Source organism: Glycine max, chromosome 10 (genome assembly GCF_000004515.6).
Source record: "Glycine max cultivar Williams 82 chromosome 10, Glycine_max_v4.0, whole genome shotgun sequence".
Classification (NCBI taxonomy): Eukaryota; Viridiplantae; Streptophyta; class Magnoliopsida; order Fabales; family Fabaceae; genus Glycine; species Glycine max.
The window spans coordinates 51,182,139-51,202,835 of NC_038246.2; the positions used below are offsets into that span (position 1 = coordinate 51,182,139).

At 32.0% G+C, this 20,697-nt stretch overlaps 4 protein-coding genes across 5 annotated transcripts; all 4 read right to left on the reverse strand.

Annotated features, from left to right (window-relative positions):
• Nucleotides 1-2,439: 2,439 nt before the first annotated feature.
• On the reverse strand, nucleotides 2,440-3,757 carry LOC102666493 (uncharacterized protein At2g29880). The gene is made up of 2 exons (XM_006589712.4): nucleotides 3,184-3,757; nucleotides 2,440-3,090 (listed from the first exon to the last, which is right to left on the reverse strand). Exons 1-2 carry the CDS (start codon nucleotides 3,538-3,540, stop codon nucleotides 2,440-2,442), a joined length of 1,008 nt encoding a protein of 335 aa, XP_006589775.1. The 5' UTR covers nucleotides 3,541-3,757.
• A 2,839-nt stretch (nucleotides 3,758-6,596) lies between these two features.
• On the reverse strand, nucleotides 6,597-10,431 carry LOC100782213 (formate--tetrahydrofolate ligase). The gene is made up of 5 exons (XM_006589713.4): nucleotides 10,037-10,431; nucleotides 9,644-9,793; nucleotides 7,954-9,129; nucleotides 7,294-7,440; nucleotides 6,597-7,028 (listed from the first exon to the last, which is right to left on the reverse strand). The coding sequence occupies exons 1-5, from the start codon at nucleotides 10,196-10,198 to the stop codon at nucleotides 6,753-6,755; spliced, it is 1,911 nt and encodes a 636-aa protein (XP_006589776.2). The 5' UTR covers nucleotides 10,199-10,431; the 3' UTR covers nucleotides 6,597-6,752.
• A 1,897-nt stretch (nucleotides 10,432-12,328) lies between these two features.
• LOC100305959 (uncharacterized) lies at nucleotides 12,329-15,209 on the reverse strand. Of its 2 annotated transcripts, XM_006588315.4 has the most exons (6): nucleotides 14,957-15,209; nucleotides 14,776-14,855; nucleotides 14,537-14,711; nucleotides 14,179-14,271; nucleotides 12,839-12,972; nucleotides 12,329-12,746 (listed from the first exon to the last, which is right to left on the reverse strand). In XM_006588315.4, the coding sequence occupies exons 1-5, from the start codon at nucleotides 15,009-15,011 to the stop codon at nucleotides 12,842-12,844; spliced, it is 534 nt and encodes a 177-aa protein (XP_006588378.1). In that variant the 5' UTR covers nucleotides 15,012-15,209; the 3' UTR covers nucleotides 12,329-12,746; nucleotides 12,839-12,841.
• A 790-nt stretch (nucleotides 15,210-15,999) lies between these two features.
• On the reverse strand, nucleotides 16,000-16,876 carry LOC100820147 (high mobility group B protein 15). The gene is made up of 2 exons (XM_014762844.2): nucleotides 16,489-16,876; nucleotides 16,000-16,314 (listed from the first exon to the last, which is right to left on the reverse strand). The coding sequence occupies exons 1-2, from the start codon at nucleotides 16,873-16,875 to the stop codon at nucleotides 16,087-16,089; spliced, it is 615 nt and encodes a 204-aa protein (XP_014618330.2). The 5' UTR covers nucleotide 16,876; the 3' UTR covers nucleotides 16,000-16,086.
• Nucleotides 16,877-20,697: the final 3,821 nt, after the last annotated feature.

Consider the following 20,697-nt stretch of genomic DNA (forward strand, 5'->3'; position numbering starts at 1 on the left):
CACAATCCTTCCACATTTCCATCCAATCTTGCTCACTGTGCTTCTCATTTGGAGAAGAAGCAGTCGGTGATGGTGACCATGTAATAGGAATTGGTAATGGTGACCATGCAGTGAGAGAAGGCTCTTGTGGTGGTGCCTGTATTCTATGTTCCTCCTTTGCTGTGAGTCCAGAGCCTTCCTTTCTGGAAATTTGAGAAGGAGAAGGAGCACTAGTCCCTAACCTAAGATCTATTGCATCATCATTCTTAGAAGTTTGATCATGAGAGGGTGGAGAAGAGGAAGAGTTGGGGAATATGTGAGCAAAGACGTTAGAGAAATGATATCCACCACGTGAAGATTGGAAGGCATTTCTGAGCCTTGGAGATGATTGGTAGCTAGAAGGATTTAGAATGAGGAAGAGCATAAGCAAGATAGAAGCCAACGTGAAACCGGAAGCAAAACTCTTGACTCCTCTTGAAGAAAAGAAGCGCATGGAGTCTGTTCTTGTCAGTAAACGGTTCCCTGAAACCGATGGGGAATCCACCATTGTGCATGCTATTGTTGTCTTGTCTCAGCTCTCAAGCATACAAATAAATTAACTAACTTGTTCTTCGATCGTTAAGTTGTTCTGCAAACGATATGGAGATCAATTGAGGGAAAAAGAAAGATTATGTTGATGTGCTGCTATTTTTGGTAACAGGAAGAGAGATCTGAGAAGAGGCAGACATGGTAGTGTGGTTTGAGTTAGGAAGGAGAGAAGAAAGGATGAGACGTAGGAATGAATGTACAAGCCGTTTTCGTAGATTCACATGTACGGTCACCCTCCACGACGGATCTTCCTGCATGCACGCCAATACTCTTTTAATTTTGTCATTTACGATAACAAAAATTACTAACACAAAATTTTGTTAAATAAATCAAATGCCTAACGCACTTGCAAATTTTGTTATTGTAAGAAATTAATGAGAGCAACTATTTTAACACAAAATTGTTTAAGAAATCTATGAAGTGCTGCACATGCCAACACAAGTTCTGCTTGTGTTTTAAATAGAAATGGAGGTGCTGACTTAAAAATTGTGAACCGCGATTTAAAAATATCAAATATCCTCTCAATCACATTCCTTAAGGATGCATGCCGAAGATTAAATAATTCCTTTTCATTTTCAGGGTCATTACCGTGACCTGCAAAATCTTGTAGATGATATCGTACACCTCGATATGGGGCTAAAAATTTGCGTCGATTAGGAAATCCACAATCCACCAGATAATACTTACCTTGGGGCACTTTAAGTCCATTCTTCCTTGCCAAAGCATCACTTAACACCTTGGAATCATGTGCTGAACCCTCCCACCCGCTAAGAACGTACATGAATTCCAAATCAAAGTTACAAGCAGCTAATACATTTTGTGATATATTTCCATGACGATCACGATAATTGCTTACATCTCGTCCTTTTACTGATGCGGGAATATGTGTAGCATCAATAGCTCCAATGCAATCCTAAAGTGTGTGTATCAATAATCATAAATATTATTATAATAATCACAATTATAATTATAATTTTGTTATAATTAGATAATGATCACATACCTTAAAATAAGGATAAAACCTTGTGCTTTCCCTTATTTTTGCAGGCACAGTTGAGCCTGGTCTAACCATTAAATCAGGTGCTAATGAGTTCAGAGCTTTCAAAATCTTGTGAAAATTTTCACTTGTAGCAAATTGTGATCGGCCAAATGTATTGCGGATTACACAATATCGAGTGTTCTGGCCGACAATCTGTAGGAATGATGCAAGCATTTCTTCAACACAAATAAATCTTGTATCCTCCAAAGGTGTTTTTTCTCTTATAATCGTGCACAACTTTTGAAATACATCATGATACATCCTATATACTTGTCGAAAGATTGCAGGATCATCGTTTAATGCTTTGTGTATATAGTCATATCCCCAACTAGTAATTTGTCGTCGAGTTAATGGACGTTCAATATGTTCACCACGCATCATATTCAAAAACTGATTTAATATATCTATTAAAGCATAAATTGCCATCACATATGTGTATGTGGCTTCATAAAATTCTTCATTTGTTTCCTCGTCATCTATATCTTCATCATTTGTATCTTCATTATATATATCTCCATCCATTTCTTCGTTCTTTATGTCATGGTCATGGTTATAAGTCAATATCAAAGTTAATATCAAAGTTAATACAAATTCATATATAAAATAAATATAACTAAAGTTTAACCACAACAATTTCACAAAATATATAACCTAAATACTTCAACCATAATAGTTCGACCAAAAAACAAACCAAATATTTCAACCAAAATACAACCATAATAGTTCGACCAAAAAACAAACCAAATACTTCAACCAAAATAGAGACCCAAAAGATATAGTTCAACAAACTCACGATGTTTAAAATAATATGTTAATAATAGATGATCAAAATATTAATTATTCCCTAACTTAAAGTTTATCCAAGATGAGCGTTCTTCCGGTGACATCTTCAAGAAAAAATCTTTTTTTGCTTTAGTATTTAACAATTCAGCTGTCTTGAAACGCGTTATGTCATCCAAATTTGGAATTTCTTTTATAACATCCCAAATAATACCCTCGAGCTCTCTATCTCTATCTCTATCTTTTTCTCTTTTCTCCATCATGTTGGATATTTTTTCAAAATTCACAGCAATAGTCCCAATGCCAACAGAAAGATTTTCCAGAACGTTGCCTTGATTGTTGATCCCAACAGCGCTTGAACTCCCTCCATACTCGGATCTCCTTCGCTTGTGACAGTTTTGTTTTTCTATGGGAACCTCTGAATCTAAAGGGGGGTGGGATGGTGGACTTGGTTGGTTTGGTGATGGAGGCTGATATGCTGGTTCATAGTTATTTGGTGTTATGAATGTATCACTATTAGGATCATATGAAAATTCTTCTATCCCAACAGTTCTATTTTCTGGCTCAAAAGTTGTTGCATCAGTATCATCTGGATCGACTGATATAGAATTATTCCCGCTAGAAACTCCACCCCCAACAACGATCTTCAAATACTCATAATCAACCATACTTTTTCCTCGAAGTTTGCTGTGACTTGGGTGGGACTAAAAAAAAATCATTGTTAATATACTACAAATATTATAATTTACTAAATTTATAACTATTAATATATTTAAAAGATTATGAACTTAGCTCACCTTTAAGTAATCTTTCCATACATCCTCATGAGCAGTGAAAGTTTTTCCAATTGGGTCCCATCCAAAGCCAGAGTTGTTGCGCATAAGGGTTGACATCATGTTATACTGGTTTCGAAACCACTTCATCCGACTCAAATAATGACTATAAGTTTTAGGGAATTTAGTTTTTGCATTGAGTTGAGGAAGTATTATTCGTTCTACATTTTGTTTGTTAAGTGACCCATTGGCATCACGCAATCCCCTATTCATAGCATCCACCAAGAGGTGCAACAACTCATTGGTATCCTCCATAGTCCAAGATACATAATTATCTTTGTCTCTACTCTTTCCTTTGTTATTTTCTTGTGAATCCCCCATTTGATCGCTAATATATATATAAGAAACTAGTTATTTGACAAAAATAGTTATTGTTTCCTAATTGTCAAAAGTATAGTGACTATATCCCGAATAATATACAATTCAATAGAAAAACCAATAAAAAAACTACCTAATAATAAAATAAGGGTCATGCTAACATGCGCACTTAGGGCACATGTTAAGGATACTTCCAATAGTAACTATGTCTTAAAAACAACAATTTTTTACTTTTAAAAAAATAAATTGCACAACTTTCAATACAAAATTTCTATACATAATACACTAACAAGTGTCTTAAGGGCACATGTTAGCATTTTCCATAAAAATAATACTCATATATCATAAAATCATTTAAAAAAAAACTATTAACAAAATAACAATAATAATAACACAATAACAATTAAAAAATTATTAACACAATAATAATAATAATAACACGCTGTCAAAAAAATAATAATAACACATTAATAATTAACATTTTAATAATAACACAAGAAAATAATAATAATAATAATGGACGTTGTAAAAAAACAAGTTGAAGAAACAGAAAAAAAAAAAAGAGTTTTATTTTGATTTGCATATACAGTACTAAAAAAAAAACAATATGAAATCTTGATGCATATCAATTGCCATTCTTTTGATGCATATTCATTGCCTGGACGTTGAAAACAATATAAATACGAAATCTTGAAGCATATACAACACCCTTTTCTTTTGATTTGCGTAATATACATATAGTATGAACAATATTGACTATCGATTGTCATTAAAAAAATAGGTAAAATTGATTGAAAAGTTGTAAGAGAATGAACCTGGTAGTGGTTTGTGTCTTGTTCGGCAGGAGAAGAAAAAGTCTTTGGAAGATTATGAAAAGTCTCAAGGGTTTGGGTGAGATTGTTGGAGGAGTATTTTATGTGTATTTCTAACTAAAAAGTCTCTCAAAATCCATTCCACAAAAGAATCCATCAAAATCTATTTACTTTTGAATACCAAAAGACATTTTAAAAGTGGTAAGAAATCTCAATTGAATACCAACAAATTTTGTTGCCCTGAAAAAAAAATCTTTATTGTCTTAATTGAATACCACAAGATTTGTTTATATTTTATAAAAGTCTTGATTGAATACCACAAGACTTTTTAATCATAAAAAAGTCTTTTAAAATCCTTTGAAATCTTAATCCAATACACCCCCCTAAATTCATTAATAATCTCATAGCTTAAAATATTGGATTATAAATACAATACCACGTTCATTTTAAAATAAAACAGAAATTAAACCATTAAGATAAATATTTAATTTGGTCCTTGAATTTATAAAACACTAACACTTGAATCCCTAAAAGATGAAAACAACTAATCCTACTTGTTTCCCTTCTTTTCCCCTACAACCATATAGCGACGGGAGGTTGACACTCATCATCGCCACTACAACCATGTAGCAAGTTTTATAATTTATTTTAACCATGACGTTTTAGCTGCAAGAAAATGGATTCACGTGAGTGAGATGAGATTGCACCAAAAGGAGAAAAAAGAGAACAAGAAAAAGGGCTTCGTGCTTTAATTTTTTCCCTGTTTGTTTGTGGATAGATGATTTTGTTCATGGTAATTCGTTCCAATTTGTTGTTGTTGTTGTTTGCAATGGAGGTTTGTTGTTATTGTCCACAAAGATAGTGATTTTGTTGCAATTAGAGAGTTTTGGGATGACTCAAATGGTGGTTGATGGATCTATGGTGGTTTTTACCTTTCAATGAAAGGGATATGTGAAAGCATGATTAATGGTGGAAGTGGTGGTGTCAATTTAGTCTGTCAAAATTTTGGTCACAAGTTGATCCCTCCATGTCAGTAACACACAAGAAAAATTAGGATGATGAATAGGTCCAATAATATCATGTAGGATTAATCGATTGAGTTAATATAAAAAATTAATGATGTGACGAATTTGTCACACTTTTTTAAAAATTTAGAGGTAAAATTTTATTTTTTATCTTTCAAGAATTTAATTGTTAACACCTTACAAATTCAAGACTAAATTGGATGTTTGCCCTTTTTTATTTTTACGTAATTTAAAAGTAAAAATAAAATAAAAATCAAAGTCCAGCCGACTAGCCCACCTTGCCCAACCTGTTTTTTTGCATTAGCCCAGCCCAATTTAAAAAGTAGGTTAAATATGGGCAGTATCCACTCTCCCTTGCTTAGACACCTCCCCTTTTTAATTTGTTTTCCAAAAATATCATCTTTCAAAGAAAAAAAATACACTCCCTTGTTAACCATTCCGAAAAAAGCTAAAGGGCGATAAAGAAAACATGCAGCAAACTTTGCGTTGTATTGCGTCGCCACTAATACTGGAAAGAGTTTTTTTTGCTGAATAATACTCGAAAGTGTATTACAATTGTAGAATAAATAGAACATACCGTGCAAAGTATTCGTTATTGCCGAGATCTGCATAATCGAAAAAAGTGAAACGGTTGTTTTATTTTATGTCAGTCATTGCCACTTGCGAAGGTACAAAGTCACACAGAGTTTCAAAGCAGAGGAGAAAAGATATAGAGAGCAATAAAGATAGAAAGGAGAAAAAGTAGAGTGATGTTGCCAAGGCAAGTTTTGTATTTCTTATGAGATCGAACATTTGAGTGCTAGGGTTGCGCACGGTTGACTGGTGCAGCGGCAGAAAGAATTACAAAATGGGGGAGCGGAAAATTACAAGATTAATTTTCGGGGTATTTTCGAGAGAGAAAAAATAAAAAGGGAAGTGTATTAATAACAATGGGGACTGTAAATAGAAAATCCCTAAATAAGTCGACAAACCCGTTTTTCCAACCATTAAACTTGATTAAACACTAACTTTTCAGTAATATTATTGGCCAAGAGATTACACTTAAAATCTCCTCCTACGTCTTTTTTATATCTCTTTCCCTCTTTACAGAATTAAATCACACTCTATATGATGAAACTTCCAACTCCTCCATATTTATACACTATTTCAGTGTGCCTGGCAAGTATCGGTCACGAGGAGTTTGCATCAATTCAATTACACGTATAATAAAAAGATATAAGGAAACGGATATAATGTCTCCTTTATTTCATTCATACAGATCACCAAGCATGCAAACAAACAAGGAGGAATGTTACTGTGACATTCATGAACATCGCAAAGGGATATGTAAATGACATCCATAAAGCTTTTGAAAGGTGATAGAGCAAGTCACTTTGATTTAAGAGAGACCAATGACTTTTTCAGTTGTTGTATCAAGACCAATGTCATAGAAGCATGGCCTTGTTGGAAGCCCTGGCATCGTACTCATTGTTCCAACTAAAGGATAAATAAATCCAGCGCCTATACTAGCTCTAACATCCCTTATGGGCAAGACAAACCCACTTGGAGCTCCCTTTGCTGCAGCATTGTCTGAGAAAGAATACTGAGTCTTAGCCATGCAGATTGGAAGACCTGAAAATCCTTGCTTGCTATACATCTCAATCTGCTTCTCAGCCTGGTTAGACAACAAGAATGCCAGACAGGTGGTGGTCAAAGGGTGCGTCCATTAAACAGTAAAAAAGAGAGAAAATCTCTTTGTATTTAGTTAACAAATAACAATTATAGGCACTTCTATTCTATTAAGGATTTCGTAGGAACAAGGATACTAAAACATTGTGGAGTGTGTAGTTTATGTAGTCCTTTGATGTGACGTTGGTTGCAATGCTCGCACCTTTAACAGTAAAAGTAAACTTTCATAACCATACAAGAGAAGAGATCACCTGTTCTGAGTACTCAACACCCCTGGCTCCATATGACTTTGCTATTGCCTCTATTTTCTCTTTTATACTCAGTTCAACAGGATACAGGAACTTCAATGGCTGTGTCACATTCTTGCAGGCTTTTTGAACTGCAATGCCCAGGTCAACCTGAATCATGAAAGGGCATACCTTAGCAAATAATAAATACCATTCCTAACTGAATGGTAATATGCTTGTAATGTATCCTGTAACATGCATGTAGATAAACTAAATTGTGATGCTAATTGTAGCCCTGAAATGGTTCCATTTACTTAAAATCTGAAGTCTAAAACATGGGATGAATATAAATATGTGCTACCACAAGCACTAGTTGGGTATTTGATCCAACACAATGCAGGCTGCTCAACGGTTTCAAAGGCCAAGGAAGCAACTCAACAAATAGTTCATGTAGCAGGCAAAAAATTAAAGACAGCTCAAAGCTAAATTTTAAATTCAAATATGCTAGGCCACAAACAACTTAATCAAAAGTGATCTATTGATTCTTACATTTCTCTGTTTTCTCCTTTGGTTTTATTGATTTTTATAATTCAATATCCTATACTTTTGTGAGAAGGTAAAACACTGGTGTGGCCTATGGCTTCTTTGTTGCTCAAATGTAAGACTCAGGAAGTATGAACTTACAGCTCCTTTGCCACCGTGCGCATGATGGGTACAAATTACAGCATCATAAGCTCCAGCAGCTAATGCAGCACTCTGAACTGCATTTAGCTCAGCTTCAGTGTCAGTTGAAAACTTGTTGATAGCAACTACAACATTTACACCGTAAGACTTTGTATTTGATATATGTCGTGCCATATTCACACAACCAGCCTCAACCAGGGCAACATTTTCAGTCAAATATGCATGGTCAAGAGGTTTTCCAGCAACAACTGCAGGCCCTCCACCATGCATTTTTAGTGCTCTTATAGTTGCCACAATAATCGCACATTGAGGTGTCAAACCACTATAACGACACTTAATGTTCATAAACTTTTCAGCTCCAATATCAGCACCAAAACCAGCTTCAGTAACTACAAATCCACCTGGTCCAACTAACTTTAGTGCAATCTTATCAGCCACAATAGAAGAATTCCCATGAGCAATATTTGCAAATGGACCTGCATGAACAAGAACAGGAGTTCCTTCCAGAGTCTGCATAAGGGTAGGGTGAATGGCATCCTTCATTAAAACTGTTAAAGCACCTCCAACACCTAGATCATCAGCAGTTACAGGGTCACCACTCCTGCTATTCCCAATAACCATTTTCCCAAGCCTCTCTCGCATATCAGCTAAGGATGTTGTCAGTGCCAAAACAGCCATTATCTCACTAGCAACTGAAATATCAAAGCCTGTTTCTCTCACCATTCCTTTCTCGTCAGGTCCCTGGCCAATAGTAATTTTTCTCAAGAATCGGTCATTGATGTCCATTACTCTCCTCCATGTGATAGAATTGGGGTCAATATCAAGCCTAGCAAATTTATTTACTTCATCTGGTGTAAGATCATCTGGATTGATCTTTGAAATACCAAGCTTCTTAAGACGCCTGAACATGACATCACTAAAGCTCCTTTTCCCTTCTTTATTTGGAGGGCACAAACGGTTAAAAAGAGCCTTATCTGACTGTGTTGACTCATGGAAAATTCGGGTATCAATTGCAGCAGCTAGAAGATTGTTTGCTGCAGTTATTGCATGAATATCTCCTGTTAGATGAAGATTGAATTCATCCATGGGAATAACTTGGCTATAGCCACCACCAGCTGCGCCTCCTTTAATTCCAAAAGTAGGTCCTTGCGATGGTTGACGAAGGCAGGTAACTACCTAACAAAAAGAGATAAGATGGGATTATGTATCCAGCATAACTTTGACAAGCGATTGAAAGTTATAGTTTTCCATTAATATCTTGAACCCAAATAACCTGTGAAGACCTAAATGAACGAACAATTCCTACATCCTGTCATTTCATCATCACATAAACAAAAAAAAAAAGGAAAATAATTCCAAAACGGAACAAAAGAATTTTTCTTCTTCTGGAAAAAGCAAAAAGAAAGGCATTACCAATAGTAATCTCGTAAATTCCAGAGTGTCCCGAAATTCCAAAATAAACCCACTGGTTAATACAAAGTAATCTAAAACTATCCAGAGACTTAACTATCATCATTCATGTGTGCATTCATGATTAAGAATATGTGAGGCATAACATCATAAATAAATAAATAATGCCCCAAAAAGTTTTCAAACCAGTTGACTAAATTAAAAAAAAAAAAAAAAAAACAAATCCAGATTCAGTTCGGTATCAAATGCCATAAATGTTGAAGAAGAAAAAAAAGATTACCTTTTTATCAAGAAAAGCACCTAAAGCTTGACAAAGTCCCACTGTAGTAGTAGATTTGCCTTCCCCGAGAGGCGTCGGAGTAATGCCTCCGACCACAACATAATACCCATCTTCTGATCCTTGAAGCTCATCAAGAACCGACAACAAAACCTGTGCATGTGCATCCAAATCACTCTTCAGCTAAAATTCTCCATAAGTTGTTAACAAAAAAGAATTAACCTATACACCTTTTCTAGGGTACCTGATTAGTTGCATGTAACCGAAATCTAACATAAAACATCATTTCTTACATACCATAATCAATCATAAATAAACTAATAATATCATGATATTCCTGTAACTCAAATCTGAATCTTTGTCAAGTGCAGAAAGTGAAAGGATTAATTAAATTACCTTAGCCTTGTATTTACCGTAAAGGTCATAGTGATTGGGACTAAGGTTGAGCTCTTTGGCAATCTGGGAGATATGAACTGGTTCAACGGAGTTTGCAATGTCTATGTCCGCAGGAACAGGGGACACCACCTGCAACTTCCTCACTGTAGTTGACGAATTCATTGTGATGAATTCAGAATCAAGATTTCAGAATCTGAAAACTAAGGATGTTTCAACGGGTAAAGAGAAGAAAAGCGCACACGTTGATTTTTGTATGTTGTTCATTATTTCTTGAATCTTATCCCTCTCTATTTTATTCTTTTATTTCTCGGTCTCTGTCATCCTCTGACACACACACACACAAATATGCATTTCAATCGAGAAATTCCCCCCTGTATAATCATTTAATGTAATTCAATAAAACTGAGTTTTTGGGGGGATTACGTAATACTAATAAAATATTTAATAATGCTATTGTTTTTTTTTTCTTCACAACTTTAATATGTTATTGTTAAAAAGTTCAATATTTAATATTATTTAAATATCAATATTCAATATTCAATGTTGTTAATATTTAATGCTGTAAAAAAATAATATTTAATATTATAAATATATTAATGTATTTATTTTTATAATAAATTTATTTATTAATTTTTAATTAATACTCCTACGCCTTTCAATAATAGTTATTAGTATTTTAATAATAAAATAGTATTGTTTCTTACTTGTTGCTCCATCCTTTTTATATCATATTTTTTCGTAGATTGAGAAGTTCTTGCTTCTTATAAATATAAATTCATGTACATTAGCATTTCAAGTATTAATTAAATAAATAAGAGATATATTCAAATTATTAAATATATAATTATTGATAAGTATAAAGAGTCTCATTTCAACTGCGTGAATTTAATTGGTAGACAATTATTTTTCAGTGATAAAATCAAATTAATATGTAAAAATGTGATAAAATCAACAAGATTGTAAAAACAAAAACTTTACGCATATTTTTATACCTATATTTATGTTATTATATATATATATATATATATATATTACTTTCTACATTTTTTCTTATCAAACAACTTACAAAAAATTGTATCACTTCCATCTTCTTTTTTTCTTTATTTCTTTCAAAAAAGAATTCCTAAACGTACATACCCTTATTGATTTCTAGAAGAACAGAAGATGTCGGTGGTGTTGCACTCGTGAGTATGGTAGAGATAATGTTGGATATTGGCATCGTTCGGACTTCGGAACAAATTAAAGAGGAAATTGTCTACAGTATTGATTACCTGCAGCTGCAAAGTTTTAGTACTGTACAGTAGTGGAGAGAGAAAACATACCTAATGGAAGTGTTTACAGAAGAATGAAGGTGCGTGAACAAATGGATGAGTCTTGTGATTGCATGCTGTCTTATCTTCTATGCATAAATAAAGTGAGTATTTTTTTTTTACAGAAAAATAAAGTGAATATCTTAATTTGCTTGTGTTAGGAAATAGTAATATTTATAGCTTGCCACATAGAATAGAATGCGTTCCACGGAGCAGTGTAGGTTCTTACATGCAGATTGGCGTTCGGCTTGATGACAACACAAGATGATAGGTAGCTTGTTTGCTTGCTTTGTCACACAAGGCGTCTGTCTAGGTCGAAAATTAGTTTATGATGACTTTAAACCGTAAAAAAATATCAATTTGTGACGGTTTTACTAACTTTTGTGATAGAAAATTAAGATCTAATTACAACATTTTTAATTTAGGGAACTAACTTAAATTTTCCAAAAAGTTGAAGGGCATACTGACAAACTAAACCAGATAAATATTCAGTAGTTACTTCCACTAATAGCACATATAGTTTTCACAGACATCACTTATTACAAATATATAGTGAAAATACGAACCAAAAAAATATATAGTGAAAATATTTTATTATAATTATACTTGGAGAATAAGAAGAGTTTATAATTTTTTATTGTTTTAAATTATAATAAATATATTAATAATTTATTTTTAAACGAGTAATACAACATTTTTAAATCCTTTTTTTATTCCTTTCATTTGATAATTACAAAAATTGTTATTGTTTTTTTCATTTATTTATTAATTTTTTATATGTATAAAATAACCCAGAAGGATAATTAATACAACAATAAAAGTATATTTTATAGAAGATAAGTACAATTTCGAGCTCACTTAATGCCATTGTCACAAGCCAGAGTAAACACAGCAAAATAAGGTTATTCATGGCATACTTTTAATTTTTTAAACTACTGTAATAAATTTCGTAAAAGCGCTACATATTAGTTATTACACATCGTTAACGACACAATACCTCTTAGGTGTACACGAGGCGCATGAACATGTAGGTTTTACATATTTACTTGGTAACTAAATAAGAGCCTGAATAAGCTACTCTTGCTGGAAGTATTTGCTCAATGTTTACATTATACATGGGATTTTGTAAGTCAATTGGATCTGCATGATTATGAGGATTGTAGCATCGAATAATGGACCTTTTTTTCATACAGAACCATGAAAAACATAAGGTTGATGACCAAGCCGATGGTTAGAGTTCTGGAATGCATCCAGACCAAAAATATAAGCAAAGTCCTCCACATGATCTGTGCTAGAAGTTGATAACCAATGCAGTCACTGGCTTTGTTAACTGGTGAAGAACATCCCAATCATTGTGCCAAAAAGCAGAGCATTAGCAAGCCCTTTGCTCAGATTTACGGCTGAAAAGGATGTAGTACAGTGAATAACGACAACAAAAGATTATTATTCTAGACACCAGTGACTTTATGAAGCATCATGACAGAAAATTTACCTTCTAAGAGTTTGGAAGTAGCCGTCCATTATACATCTTATCAAGCAGTTTCCGTGCTTCAGGCCTCCTTAGGAGACCTTTATTATTAGGTAAACCAGTTCCCAAACAAACAGGGCAGACAAGCTTTCCTCGACCTGTAGTTTATAAATACTATATTATTGATCAACCACGCAAGTGAACTACACATGGCAATACTAGAAAAACAATGCTATGTTTGGATAAGGTAAAGATGGGAAGGGAAAGAGATGAGAAAAGTGACCCAACCCATGTTGGAAAGATTTTCAACGAGGGGAAGGGTCATTCCGCCTGCTTTAACTTGCAACAGTATAATAGTTCCCTTTACTTCCTTATTTTGAGAACAACCAAAAAGAAGTAACTTCCCCTCTTTCCCTTCCATATCCTTTCCCTCCACTCAAAACTTCCATACATAGCATAAAAGCAAGATACAACGAAGTGTGCAAAAGAACATAGGTATAATTTATATACAACATCTCTACTAGCTTGTTTACCAGCTCAAAACAAAAGATGCTTCATAAAGGCTTAAATCCAAGCAATGTGGAAATTTGAACTTCTTCAAGCAACATAATAAGAAAAAGGGTTGAGAGAGGGGGATCTTATCTATCATTTTGGAAAGGTTTGGACTCGTAGAGACTGAGGAGGAGGTTAGGGTCTCTCAAATACCATGAGCATTAGTGTAATTCATTTCTAGCTCTCTCACCAAAGAATTGTAGTAGAGAATAATGCACATTTTTGTCACTTTAAATCATCTATTTTCTTCTCGCAAGTTTGGGAGAAGTCTATTAAATCTTGGAAAACCTGCGCATTGCACAGATAAGTTATTGAGGGCAATGTGAGGTCACATATTTCAGGCTTTTTGGTTCTTCATCATGGTTCCAAGTCGGTTCCTGGTTCATGATTTTGGTTTACACCAGTGTTGTTAAATAGCAGCCATGGTGGAATGGCATAAATGATTTTTTGCCAACTGCCATAGACAATTTGTGAAGGGAGGCCCATCATGGCAGCACCATAAGATGCAATGGCGTGTTTAGATGGGGAAATTTCGGCCTTCCGCCATTGATAACACTGGTTTACATTGACAACAATCTATAGGCAACATGCCTTATTTCTGTAATTATCCCATCCCCAACTGACTAGCTCTCATATGTATATAACTAAAAAATGGCTCACTAACTACTAGTGAGGGTTACCTAACAGAAAAGCATGTCAACAAAGACCACTCAGAACAGCAACTTAAAAAGTGCTTCGAATCAAACCATGCCATTATCATCACCTCTTATAGCTAAAAAAAAATGGAGTCAAGTAGAAACTGGAGTTCATACCATAACAATTTGGACACTCAGTAAATTCATAAACATCTTTAGCTCGCTTCCGGTTAAGAGCTTTCCATTTTCCTGTGCCACCACACATATCACCTAAATGAAAAGTAAACATGGTATGTATCAAAGTATGTAAGAAACAGTAACATCCACTCGTCCTCATATTGATAAGATTAAAACATATGGCATCAACTCAACCAAGATTTATATAATTGTGGAAATTTTCATTTCCTCTCAGAAGAGTAATGTGTGAACTAACTATTGATTGTAAATCAAGATATTTCTATTGTAAAACGGAGAAATGGTATTATGGAAATCCAGATAATGCAAAGAAGACGAAAGAAATTTGATGACAACTTACAAAGCACAGCACCGCTTCCCAAGCAATTTCTGCACACAGGTTTTTCCATGATTCCATTTCCATCAGCAGCGGATGCCTTTGGTAAAAAAATAGGCATGGCGCAATCACTAATCAAAACTATAGTAGAACACAAACATGAGAGACAATTACGCCTGGAAACTGTTACTCGGAGTTCCTGCATCAGAGGATGAACTTTCAGTTGCTGTGACATTTTAAATATATGAAATGTTCTGTTTCACCTTTGGATTTGAGGAGTGGTCTGTGTGAGCCGAAGCAGAGCTCTCGTTTTGGTGACACGATTTCACCACCTGCGCCTTTCCTGACAACAAATGATAAAACAAACTCTGTTTCAAAAACTAATTAAATTGATTATCACGAAAGAAACACAGCCAGAGAGAGAGAGAGAGACGAAAAACTAACGTCGGTGTGCAATTGGAATTGGGGGAGGAAGGCATCGAGGAATAACAGACGCCATGAGACACACACCTGCAACTTCAACTTCACTTGCTACTATAAAGGAATTAAGAGAAACAAAGAGATTTGGTTTCGCGCGAGCGATAGGTCAAAATGCCTTCCACGTACTCCTCCCTCTCAATCTCTAATCTAAAATCTTTTTCTCACTTCACTTACCTTTTTCATCCTTATAGCCCATACTAAACAATAATCTTAAGCCTATCTATTTTTTTCTTATTTAATTAACTCTTATATAATCTTTCTAAATTACTAATCTGATCGATTAAAGCAGAGGCATCATGTGGTTTATAAACACTCCCTCAACTTTTTTAACAAATAGTAACGTCAAGATTTAGTTACCTTTTCATTTCCAATACAATAACATATAACTATTTTTAATTTCCTAAGGGACTAACTAAGACTTAAAGCTATAACTCAATTAATTAAGTAGTGTGTGAATTCATACACTATTAATTAATAAAAAAAAGTATTACAAATATAACTTTTAAATAATTATTATAAAAATTAGTAAACTAAAAAATAAATACGGTGTCAATACACTGTAACTAAACTTATATATTTAATGTTTAATGTGTGAATTTAATCTCTTCATGTTTTTTTAAGAGAAATCTTTTCATGCTTTTTAAATAAGCAATTCTGCCTATTTATACTATTTTAAAAAGAAAAAAGAAATATCGATTTTTATATCTTCTCTGTCAATATATATATATATATATATATATCTTTGTTATTAAAAGGCAAGTATTGCCTATGGCATACTTCCTTCACAAAATCCTTTTTACCACGAGCATGAGTCATGGATATTTTTCTAAATAGTTTTCCATCCACAGAATCAGTGAGCAAATAGAACAATCAGAATATAAATTTCAATAGGCAACATTTCACTCTATGGTCACGCTCGACCTAATAACATAGGAAAAGGGGACTCCAAAGAAACCATCATTCATTCATATCAGCAAACCAAATGTATAATAGCATGAAACCAACACAAACACCTGAAAGTAACCAAAGCATTAAAATGACTAAAGCAAACAATTAAGCACTGGCATCATAGTCCTACTCGCATCTCAAGTTTTCTAATAAGAAAACCTCTCTTCTGAATCCATAAGAGACATTGCATTCATATCAAAACTTCCCTCTCCAGCCTCAGCTTCTTCCATTTGAATGTCTGTATCCTGTTGAGGAGGCCATTGTCGAAGTGGCACAGCATCAACGATGACTTGGTCCGCCTTCAGTTTCTCCACATATTCTTCCATTTCTTTTAAGTATCTCTCTTTATCCTTATTGGCCATCTCTTGATACACCTGTAGGAGAGTCAACAATCTAACCCATTATACCAGGCTTAACTATCTTTTTAATTCTTATTAAATAACCGAGCTTTGATTTTAGTCCTTACAGAAAGTCAAGTCATCATCTTAATTAGTCTGCAGTATCATTTCACAAGATAAAAAATATGTTAAACAAATTCATTTCCTTACCATTTTTTCGGACTCTGTTAACTTGCTCCAGTTTTCACCAATCATCCTCCCAATATCTGTCTCCTTTCCTTGGTGATATGGCTTTAATCTTGCATGTTCTTCAGCAAAGAAGAAATTGTAGCCAGTTTTTTTGGGTTTTGGAAGAGCAGGGTTTCTCCTTTTTATTTCCGATTTGCTTCTGCGTCTCTTCTTCTTCTGCAATGAAGCAGCAGCAGCATTGTTGTTGTTATGGGATGGTGCAGGCAATAATACAGAGTCCTCTTGAGCATAATAAAGTACACCATTCAATTGCTCAGAACCCATTGTCACGGTAACTACATAGCCCCCTTCAAATTTCTGATCGATCACTCCAATCACTGTAGAGTCTGCTGAAGATGATGTTGCCATTTTCGCGCTAAAACCAGACCAGAATATATAAACAACACTACTTCTCATTATCAAACACTCATCATATATTCAATTGCTAATACGTCGTTAAAAAACCATACAAAAGGACCACTCCAATTCTAGTCCTCTGGTGAAGACAAAGTAGTTAATAGAATAACAGGAAGAAAAAATATACATATACATGAGATTTTTAAACCAAAAAAAAAATTATACTATCAAACAATAAATTGAAAATCATTTCACATATAAATTTTAAAATAATTATTTTATAAGTCAATAAATTTCCAATATATAATAATTTATGATTAGACAATAAAGATGTATAATTACATTTTAATTAAATTCAATAAAAGACGCACAATTATATTAAAAATATAATAGATATATAATGAGAATTAGATTTAATAGGAATTCTTTAGTTAAATTATATACTTTATCATACAAAAGTTGGATCTAGCATTAGGAGATACTCCTTGAACCATAATGAACAAAGGATCAATCTCTATAGTTATTTATACTTTATCATACCTTAAAAAGAATTGTCTTGTAAAGATGTTAACTTTATAGTTATTTATCTAATTTAATTATCTAACTTTCACTTCAATAATTTTGAGATGTCAAATCCAAACTTTAACTATGTAATAGTCATTGACATGATTTAATGTCTATTGATTTGCTATTATTATTATTATTATTATTAGTAATAGTATTAACTTTCATATATTAAATAAAAATAGAGAAAATTAATAAAATAAGAGGTAATGTAGTTACTCTAAAAAATATTTGTTCTCGTTTTTTCATTGATATTGTTTTTCTATTCTCACTTGTTCGAATAATAACAACAATTATAATAATAATGGTATATAATTTTAACTATACTAAATGAGAGTGCTTAATTTATGATGTGAGGTTAGTCAATTTAAATTTTCAATAATATCACATAATTAAAATTAATATATTTAAAATCATAAAAAATGTTCTTTTAAGAAATTAATAACTATATCTATTTAATATAAATTACACTATTTTAATAAATTTAATAACTATATAGTACTCCCTTTGATCATTTATATAAGAAACAAATACACATAAAAATGTTAGTTAATTTAATTAATAATATCATAAGTTTAACTTTTATTTCAAAAGTACCCATGATGATACAACACATGATAAGAGATGATATTTTTTCGGCCAATCAAAATAGTAGTCAATAAATCCATCCATTTTGCATGAAAAATGAATGAGCATATTTCACAACAAATTAAGGGTATAAAAGAAGATTAGCAATTCATCTTAAAATGGATTTATGTTTTCTTATAATTAAGACCAAAATAATAGATTCATTTATTTTTTTAAAAAAGGTTTAAAGGGAGTCATATATATTCGTATTTATTTATTTTAGATTCTTTTTAAATTTATACTTTTCATATAAGAAAATAGACTTTAAAGTGAAAAAACAAATGTTTGATCATGCTTTTTTTCTCCCTTCACATTGATTATATGAGTAAAAAATTTACAAATACGAAATTATCACATCATTATTATAATTTTTTTCATAACCATTATTATGATTATGGGTTATAATACTAGACTCATATGTTTAGTGAGATTAGAATTAGCTTACTTATATTATATCTTTCTCTTCTTCTCCTATTTAAATATGAGTAAATATGAAATATATAATTTATAAGAAAATATTTTATAAGTTACTTTAATAAACTAAGTAATTTATAAATTGACAATCAACATGCTTAATTTTTTAAAAAACACACATAATACTCAAAATTCCATTTACAGTGAACTATCTATAATAAATAATAAATTGATAATATTTTTTTAAAAAAATATTTATATATTTAAATTGTCTTCTTATATTTAAATAATTTCATGCAATGCACATGTTTGATCAATTTTAATTTAAATAATTAAAATTTTATATTTATGATTTTTCTTTTGAATCTATACATTTCACATAGGTATTACATCATTATTATTACTTGGAGAAACGATAAATTTCAATAGCTTTGATATTTGTAAAGATGATATCTGTTAAACTAAAAATTCAATTAATCTTTCACTAAATTTTAATTTAATTATATTTAATATGATACTATATATTTAAAAATGATAAGTTTATTTATTAAAATATTTTTTAAATAATACTAAGTACAAACATAAAAAAAAAATCAAACTTATGCATGGAACATGTATAAAATCTAGTTGTTCCAATTAACATGATCGCTTGAATTTTATAAAACTTATTAAAATTAAAATAAATAAAAATGAAAGTATTTTTATAATTTAAAATATGTGCATTCCTGGGAAATAACGATTCATGTTTTCAAATTCGGTTGAAATAGATTATTAAAATTTAAATTACATTTAGTATTCATCAACAAAGTTATTTTTTTATCAAAAACTCTTTTAAAGAAAAAAAATATAGGAAAAAATAAATAATAAGAAAATTTTGAACATTTTAACCCACATTGGCAACAAAATATAATTAACTCGGGTTGGACTTGATTCATTTTTTTTATCAAGCAACCTAAATCAACCCAACCTTAATTGTATAGGTCTCTAGTCGTGTGAATTAATTGATTAAAAATGTTATTGCTTAATTAATATGGTCAACAACTTTAACTTTTATGTAGTTAATATGGGCCTTGAATTTTTTGAAACATATGAAAAATCATTTTTATAGTTTAAATTATTGCATTTTTTTGGAATTAACGAATAATATTTTAAACTTCAGCTTAAAAATAGGATTAAAATTCAAATTGCATTTACTATTCAACAACATGATTATTTCCTATCCAAGACATTTGTAAAGAATACCAAAAAATGAAAAATAAATAAATAAGAAAAGAAATTGAGTATTTTAACCCACAGGAGGTCTAATGATGAACGAAGTTTTGAATCTCTATTTAATTAGATACTCACATTTAATATCAAAATATACCTAAAAAGAAATTATCTCCTAAAGAAGATATCGATGGAACATAGTTGGATTTGATTGGCATGTTTTTCTTTTATTAAGCAGCCTAGCTCAAACCTACTTGACCTTAATCAGGTTAGTTTGATTGGAGAGTCAATTACTTAAAAAAAAATATCATAGAAATTAAAAAAAATGTTGTGCACATGGAAGAGAGGGAGTTTGGAAGGCTTCAGAAATTCAAAACAACAAATCTCAACAATTTACTAAAGTGAAAAATAACATAAACAAAGATGGAAGAAAAATTAAAAAGAGAAAGGGGACGACATAAAAAAAGGAAGTGAAGGGTGATTTGTTTTCATACCGATGGAGGAACAATGGTCAATTGAGTGAATGATAGTGATGAGCACTTGGACAAATTTCGAATGATGAATGATGAAAATGACCTTTGGTTGTGAAGATTAAGGTTATGCAGACACAATATTCTTATAGAGTCAGAATAATTATTTTATTATTAAATTATATGTATATTAAGTTGGACCAGACTAACTGACTTTGAAACACATTGACCATGTAACTAACAAAATTATTATTTGGTCAACCAAAATAAACTTACATTGTTAAAGTTATCAAAGAGTATTGACTAACTTTGTTTGGTAAACTACGTCATTAATCTCTCATCAATTAGTATGATGTCATCAACTAATATGAATAAATGAGAAATCAAAAACACATATTACCAAAAAAAATTACACATGAATGTTCCATCAAACTCCTTGATCACCTAAAATTCATTGGACTATCAATGTGATAGTCATTTCATCAATTAACTCACTAGTAGGCATTGAAATTGTTAACAACCAAAAAGTATAGGGACCAAAAATACTAAA